Below are 8,437 nucleotides of genomic sequence, written 5' to 3'. Positions count from 1 at the left end.
TGATGCAAGGAATCTGACACTGCACTGTTGAATTGTACCAGTCTTGCCACTCTCCGTTCTGCCCTAACATTGACTTGTCACTGACGGCCACAATTTGCACGTTCAGACCCAGATTTTCGGCTCACAGTCCAGTCTTTAAACACTAAAATGAGCCCCTCTTGAACATTTAACAAATTCTGCTGTTTTGCCGATACTCGCTCCATGGCTCGTGCCAAAAATCATCCCACGTTCAAAGGCTGTTAAATTGCGTTGTTTACCCATATCTTCAGAAAAAAAATCACTTCTACTGTTGTGGTAAACAACCTGCTTCCCTATTTATAATGGTCTGGCCCTCTAGCAACTTCAGTGTGAAACTATAGCTAATTTGCCTACAAATGTCAGGTTGTCATAATAATCTGGCCACTCAGTGTATATCAGCCATCAAACCTACCAGACACCAACTCACATTCACAAAACGAAGCATCTTATTAGGGAGAGTCCAGTCATAGCTGACTACCGAGGCAGGTGACAACTTTTCTTACTATACTATTAAATCTACTCTTCCTATGTCCCCGAAGTTCATCTGTTTGTCCTACTGAATCAAGGAGGGCTATCCACGATATGCAAGACTATTTGTGTGAAACTTTAATTATAGCTTGCAAAACCCCTCTTAAATTACTCAATTAAAAGCTGCCTGGTGTCTCTCTTGTCCAAAATGTGGCCTAGTAAAATTGCTTACATACTATGCATGGAGTCCATCCGATATTTTTCTGGCCTTTTCTGTTAAATACACTCTGTTGCTTTTTTTCTGTTATTAAAAGCTGCCTGGCATCTTTAGTAGGATGCATTTTAAGAGGAAAGACTAGACATGTATCAAGAATCAAAGCTGCTTATATAGCGTAGATTGAGTCTGTACAATATTCATGTATTTTCTCTGAAATACTCAAATTTCTTGTCCACAAATAAACCTGCTTTGTTTCCCTCTTAAATTGAAACCTAATAAAATTTGCTTATGTACTGTGCATCAGCTGCACAATATTTCCAGCTATTGTTTTTTTTTAAAAATACATCAGTTCTCATTTGATAAAATATGCCTCATCTCTTCCTTTCTGTAAGCAGCTTTATAATGCAGACGTTTTAATTTGCATCAACTGTAAAAATATTGTTGGCTATTTTCTGTGAAATTATTACTCCAATTCAAAACTTGATATAGATTTCAATTAGAAAGATCTTTAAATAGTCATTACTGCCATAACCTATAGTCAACTAGAACCAGTTGCACCACAACCTAGCAAATCTTCCAAATGACACTATCGTACATGCAACAGATGTAGTTTTTATTGCTGAAAAATAAATATCCAGGACCAATACATGGGCTTCCACATAGGTGTGGGTAGCACATAGTTGCAGCAAATCTAACTGCCCCCTCAAGGCCACTCTGTATAGTGTGGGCCCTGATTTAACAAAGCTCCTATCCAGGAACATACACGACAAAGGCAGATATGCCTGGAGGTAACCAATTTCTACTTATAGGTGCAGAGACACACCAGAAGCCCAGCACAGCACACAGGCAGCAAAAGACCTCCTGTGTGTCCCAGCAATCAATAACTATTTTTTTTTTAATTAAACCAAGGTGTATGTTTTCAGCACACTTACCAACCAGTCTAACCAATTCAAAACTGAGTGTCCCAGAGAAGGGTAGCATAAAGGGTATACAAGTGGCCAAGTAGCCCATCACTTGTATGTAAAAGTTGGGTGCCAGATGAGAAAAAAAAAGGTACCAATAGCACGACTGCTGCAGCAGCCATGATCTGGGTATTGACCACTTCAATACTGACATACATATATAAATGTCAGGTACCAAAGTGGATTAAAGACATGGAAATTCTGCAATGCAAATTCAAAATCAACATTGCCTCCAGAACACAGAGTGAGCCTGCCATCAATTTAAACTTTGCAAGCAGACACATTTTAAAATATATAAATTTGGCACTCAATATCTACTGGAGCTCATGACTCTCACTACAATGCTGCTGTCATCTGGTGAAGATGCCATTACATACACAAAGCAAAACCTAAATCTTACGAGAACATAATTATGGGTACCCACTGGGCGCTGAAAGGTCTAATCCCAGCACTGCTATTATGAGACAAAACTGTATTGTTTAAATAATCCATGCAAAATGAATAATAAAAAAAAAGATATTGAAAATTTGTGTAACTTTTATTGCTGGCATATCAATAGACAAGTTCAGATGACAAATCAAGGTAGCGTCATACTTTCATCCACAGTAGACTCAATCTAGGGGAGAAAAGAAAAGTAAGTTACTTCACAATAGACTTTTTTTCTGGTTAAAAACCATATACTTATCAGCAACCATTGTTTTACTGGCTGAAGTAAAGGGCAACACTATATAGTGCTGGAGCACATGGCACATTTGACCCATGTTAGATTTGCCATACTTTAAAAAAAATATAGCATGGTAAACAGGAGCATTATTTGTAATCTCATTTAGGGCTGCAACGACTAAGTCGATCATAATCGATGATGGAAAACGTCAACGTTTTCCCATCATCGATTAGTCGCCTTTTGATTAGTTGCTCCTGTCCGCGGCTCCACATGCCGCGTCTCCTACTAGCCTCACCCAGCTCTGAGATCTCACCGCTGCCCGCCAAGAAGACGATAACAATCGTTGCAGGGAGACTGTGGCGTGGGGGGAACGGCAGCTGCCGACAGGTGTGGAAGTAAAGTTGCTTGGGGAGTGTGTAGGCAAGACTGCACTTTCCCCCCACATGGTGCTGTATAAATGTATTGGTGGGATAGTGATTGTGCTGTATATGTACTATCAGCTATCGAGGAATACAAATTTAACTGTATGTATAATGTATTGCTGGGATTTGTTGTACTCCTTTAAAGCTGGTGGTATTCTGCATTGCGCTCTATATATAATGTACTATTGCTGGGATTTGTTGTATTCCTCTGTAGCTGGTGATATTCTGCATTGCGCTGTATTATGTACTATTGCTGGGATTTGTTCTATTCCTCTATAGCCGGTGGTATTCTGCATTGCGCTGTATTGTATACTATTGCTGGGATTTGTTGTATTCCTCTATAGTTGGTGGTATTCTGCATTGCGCTGTATAATGTATTATTGCTGGGATTTGTAGTCCTCTATAGCCGGTGCGATTCTGATTGCTGTATTTACACTTTCCATTTCTCTATATTACACTACACCACAGGGCATGTGTTTTTTTTTTTACTTCCACGGCTACATGCTTACTCCTGTGTTGGGCGACAATCTCAATACAAACTAGTAGTCCATCACTGGAGCCATTTAAAAAAAAATTATTATCCGATTAGTCGAACTTAATAATCGGCTAATCGATTTTGGAAATTAGCAATTTGTGTGTGTGTTTCCAAATAGCTTCTTGTTTTAAGAGTGCAACATAGCTGCTATGGTCCCCTTAACTAAACAAATTCAGAAGTTTTAAGTTTGTTTTGATCACTGATTTGATTCTCAGAAATGATGACAAACATGAATTTCTCCTTACCTGAAGTAGAACTTTTTAAACATCTTATGGTAACTAGTACATGGTTACGTACCACCATACCTGCCCTGAAAATATATACACAAATGGTGATTCACAGCTTCAGAAATTACAAAATTACTAAGTAGAGTTGTACAGAACAATTTATGTGCAAGGTGTTTTCAATGCAAGTTAGACCATTACATGTCTTCAGGCAATGAAAAAGCATTTTTTAAATTTAGAAATGGAAAATGTGGCTGGAAAGGTGGATTTCTCTTGCAGCCATCTAGACAGGGCTGGAGGGGGTAGGAAGGACTGGGCAGGGCTTTAACATGTTCACAAGCTGCCAGAGATTGACAGCACATTGCTCTATCCAAAGGGCTGTCTGTGGAGCCAGGAACAGTTATTTACTGGCAGGGCTATCAACTGTAACAGATATAAGCAGCTTCAGCAATAAGGGTGACATTGGTGCATCTATTTTACAGCAGAAGAACATTGTTACCCTATCAAAGCAAGTACCTATCTGATGGTCCTATTAGTGGGATCAACGGGTATTTACAAAATGTTCAAGGGGGTACTTAGAGTCTTGCTAGTATGGACAACCTACTCCACATATGTGATTTCATAGTTTGACCATAGTTCTGATTTAATGGATATCTGGACAAACTAGTACTTGAAATATTACTGCTAGATTACTAAAGATTAAGCACACTTATGTATAAAGTCCTAAAATTATATTTCCAATATTTGGGAAAAAAGGAGCCACGGATCAATGGAAGCTCATCTTGACAGGCTTTTTAATGTGCATTTGGCTCCTCCAGTTTGTCCAATCCCAAATATTATTTTAGGACTTTATACATGATGCACATTAAACTATAAATAAGGAAGACGTGCATATGCGTAAAATCTAAAAACCATTTACATGAATGCAACACTTAGGGGTTAATTCATAAAAAGGTAAGGCACTAGCGAAAAATAGATTTGAACACAGACTGTTGTAACAAAGGGTTAAGGGCTTTTCAGCCCATGCGATGTGACTAGGAGCACAAACATAGAGGGGTTTTCTGAAATCCAACAACAAAAAAAGGAAACACTTTAAAGTGTATTTTCACTTTTGCCATCAAATTTAATAAAACGTGTGTGTGCGTGTGGTAGGAATATCTTATATGTAATCTATAAAGACACAGGCTTTTCTGATTGGCCTGCTTTCGACCAACCAGGAAGCCAGGGTTGGAGAGTCATTACACTCCGCTCTGCCTTCCTGATTGGGTAATTCCTGGCCAATCATGAAGCCGGGCAACGTGTAATGACTCGCCACCCAGTTTCCTGATTATATATATATATATATATATACACACACACACACACACACACACACAATGTAATTGGTTCGACGATTCTGGTCGCAAATTTAATTGGTTGCGAACTGAATCAAATTTCCCCATAAGGTTCAATGTAAATAAAGTTAATCCGTTCTGAACCATATGTAAAAAATAATTAACCACAAAAATATGAAACAAAGTACAGTACTGTACAATATGGAGTGAACACTAACCTTTCTGGGGGCGACTTCTGGCGTGGAAGAACGGAAGGTGGGGAGGAGGTTGTTTAGCGGGATAGTCCCCCTCCATAAGGACATCGGGGAGATCTCCTTCAGGGGTTTCCTCTTTTTGTTACTCAGCTGCAGGGTCAATTTTGGAGAAAAATCTGTCACTTGTTTTTTCCTGTGCTGCAGAACCCTGTGGATGCCACTTCTCTTGCGGAATTTATCAAACCACCCTCTTCTGGCTTTTTCACAGATCATAGCTTCACTAACACTATCACCTGCCAGCTGTTTCTCATTCAACCACACTAACAAAAGTTTTTCCACCTCTTCCAGTACTTGTGTCCTCTGCTTACTTAACATCGTTACTACTTTTGCCACATTAGCGCCTTTGATGGCATCTTTATTGTTTCAAAATAGTCGAGATGGTCAACTTTGCCATCTTGTACTCCGAGGCCAGATCAGTCACACGAATACCGCGCTCATACTTTTCTACAATTTCCTTCTTCAATTCAATGCTTATTTTCTCCAAATCTTTAACATTCTTGCTCTGCACTTTCTTTTTACCACCATGCTTGCTCTACACTTTCTTTGGGGCCATGATGGATTGAATAATACTGTACAGTACTGCAGGGCTCAAAATTTAAAGTCCTGAGCTACTAGCCAGGCCTTGGTTCGGCAATACCGGCCTTAACTCGGCCCTAAACATACCCTCTTAAATAATCTTATGATAAATTCTTATCTTAGGATAGTTGTTGCTTGTAAACGGCAGATTAGGGATTCCTGCTGCAGGAAAACGCAAGTTCCTGACACATGAATCTCTAATCACACCTGAAATATACTGTAGGTGTGAATGGGGCCTAATATACACATACACTAAAGGTGTCCATACACCTGTCGATTATCATACGATAATCACCGGTGATCCTGTGATCGTACGATAATCTGCAGGTATATGGGCAGCGTGTGACCGCTTCTACTGTAAAGTCGTATGACTTTCGTCTTCCAAGCACGCTGGAAAACCTGCAGAAAAATCGTACGATTTTGGCGGGTTGGTGGCGTTGTCGGAAGACGAATGCCGCAAGCGCATACTGCCCGCTAAGCACTGCAATTATCAAAAGCCCTCCCCCCTGCGAGTCCAAGATGGGCAGATCGTACGAGATTTTAATGACCTTACAACAATCGCATACCGAAAGTTGTGCGATGGTTGCAAGGTGTACAGGCAGCGTAAAACACAATACACACTTCTCAAAGTTCCACCCCCCCCTGCACAAATACAATAATAAAATTGCCCCCGCACACATAAATAATATAACAATCCTGGTACCCCAAAAATGTACTGTTCTTCCCATTTGGGGTCTTGACTCATAGGCTCATTACCTAAGTGCTAAATGACTTGCAGATGTTTTGTTAAAGCTTATCTCTAGGCACAATGACATTCATTTAAATATGTTTTATAAGTCAATTGTGACATAACGCGTAGGGCGGAGTCTGGCAGACGTGGATTGGAGATTGCATGGTCGGCAGCACAGCTCCTGTTTGATCTGTCTTTGCACCCAGAGAACACGGTGACACGGAGAGAGAGTTGTAGAGCAGCGGTTCTCAAACTGTGGGTCGGGACCCCTTCGGGGGTCGAATGACAATTTGCCAGGGGTTGCCGGGAGTCTCCCGCTATTAGATAGCGGCTCCCGGCCGCCCAGGAGACAAACACTTTCTCCCGGAAAGGTTTAATCTCCTCGATCGAGCAGAGTAAACCTTTCGCTGCAATCGTTTAATTTTTATTTCTGACATCGGAGCCCCGGCCGCCGTAAGTCAGAAAAAAATAAATAAATCAGCATTGGAATGCATAGCTACATTCCTATTGGCTATTTCACTTTGCAATAGCAAACTGGCTGTTGCACTCGCCCACTGCTGCTGTCAATCAGCAGAGGGGGACCTGCAGTTCTCCATCAGGTCCCCATCTAGTGATTATCATCATCATTATTAATAATAAAAGCTGATACCCTTGGCTTGTGTTATATGGTTTGCAATTTTAGCTGTTACACCAGTGGTTCTCAACGTGTGGGTCGCTGTGTGATTTCTGCTGTGCTAAGTGAGAGTCCTCCTCAGCCCTCTCCTAGCGCAGCAGTGTCAGTTCTCCCGCCACGCCGCCAGATGTCACTGCAGCAGCCGCGTCAACTATAAATTTTACCGTTGGGGGTCACCACGACTTGGCAAATGTTACCAAGGGGTCCCGGCCCTAGAAAGGTTGAGAACCACTGTTGTAGAGCATACATTTTATTTGAAATTTTATGTCTTCTTTCCTCATGCGAGTAGTTTTTTAATTTGAGGTTATTTAATTTTGCGGTTTTACGCTATGGGCTGTTTTCATATTTTATTGGATATGGTCGTGATGACATGCTGACGTCATTTTCTGTGCAACGATTGTGGAGAGATGGCCTTTGCATAAGATCGGAGACCCATTATAGCGATTCTAGACCTGTTCAGGTCTATTTATAAGGTGAGCGGCCCACTGAGAGGGGGAGCACCTGGGTGATAATTGGAGTTGACGTATGAACTTTGTACAAAGAACTTTCACAGTGGAAGGATAAAGAGTGTGTTGCACTTGGGACAAATCCTGAGCACTATATACGCGTGATTCCACATTTGTGTATATTTGAACACGGAATATATGATTGAACTTTCCATAGGACTATTATTTATAAGAAGATTCATTGTGAACACTTTTGTGATTGCATGTATTATTTAAGCATATTTATAAAAGCTAATCTTTACTTTTTGAACTGTTACTGTAAGTAGGGTTTAGGATTTATCCTGCTTATAACTACATTCAAATTATGTTTCTGTTACAAAGCATGGTGAAGTGATTTACAATTAAAAGCATCTCACAAAAAGCAGGAAATGTAAAAATGTTATTATTGAGGTTAGCTTAATTACCTTGAACATCCCAAGTCAAGTCCTTGTTCATTCTATTTTCTCAACCACCATGAAGTCCTGTGTTATAGCACTGAAAACAGAAGAGATACAGACATTATAAGCAAGATGAACCCACGGCATTACAGAAAACTAATTCAGTGTATTGCTTAAAACAATCATCACAAACAGTTACACAGATGATGTCTAGATACAGTAAAGTAAGAATGTATAGATAATATTTTAGGTAGATGGCACTTTAAAAGGCACTAACAAGTGTCACTAAATATATTCCAATAAATTAAATATAACACAACCCAAGACATGTAAACTGCATATAAATTAGAGGAATACTATGGTACTTTCCTGTATAACATAACTTTCTCTCATGAAATTACACTTTTTTTTTGAGACAAACATTTACATTATTTATTAGATGACGACCCCCCCCCCCCTACAAAACAAAGCACATGC

The 8,437-nt window shown here is 40.0% G+C and overlaps 1 protein-coding gene across 2 annotated transcripts in view; it reads right to left on the bottom strand.

The window, feature by feature from the left end:
• Positions 1–2,253: 2,253 nt before the first annotated feature.
• Positions 2,254–8,437, bottom strand: part of PSPC1 (paraspeckle component 1) — a 92,196-nt gene continuing 86,012 nt past the window's right edge. The window contains exons 9-11 of one of the 2 annotated variants that reach the window (XM_018554718.1): positions 7,988–8,057; positions 3,532–3,596; positions 2,254–2,281 (exon numbers count right to left, since the gene is read on the bottom strand). In XM_018554718.1, coding sequence (XP_018410220.1) covers positions 8,028–8,057 — 30 coding nt within the window. In that variant the 3' untranslated portion in view covers positions 2,254–2,281; positions 3,532–3,596; positions 7,988–8,027. The remainder of the gene's footprint in view (positions 2,282–3,531; positions 3,597–7,987; positions 8,058–8,437) is intronic. The other variant, XM_018554720.1, reaches the window with a different exon arrangement.

The sequence above is a fragment of the Nanorana parkeri genome, unplaced genomic scaffold (assembly GCF_000935625.1).
Source record: "Nanorana parkeri isolate BGI_ZX_2015 unplaced genomic scaffold, ASM93562v1 scaffold169, whole genome shotgun sequence".
Classification (NCBI taxonomy): Eukaryota; Metazoa; Chordata; class Amphibia; order Anura; family Dicroglossidae; genus Nanorana; species Nanorana parkeri.
The sequence above is the reverse complement of the archived record's forward strand: the minus strand, read 5'-3'. Positions and strand labels throughout refer to the sequence as shown.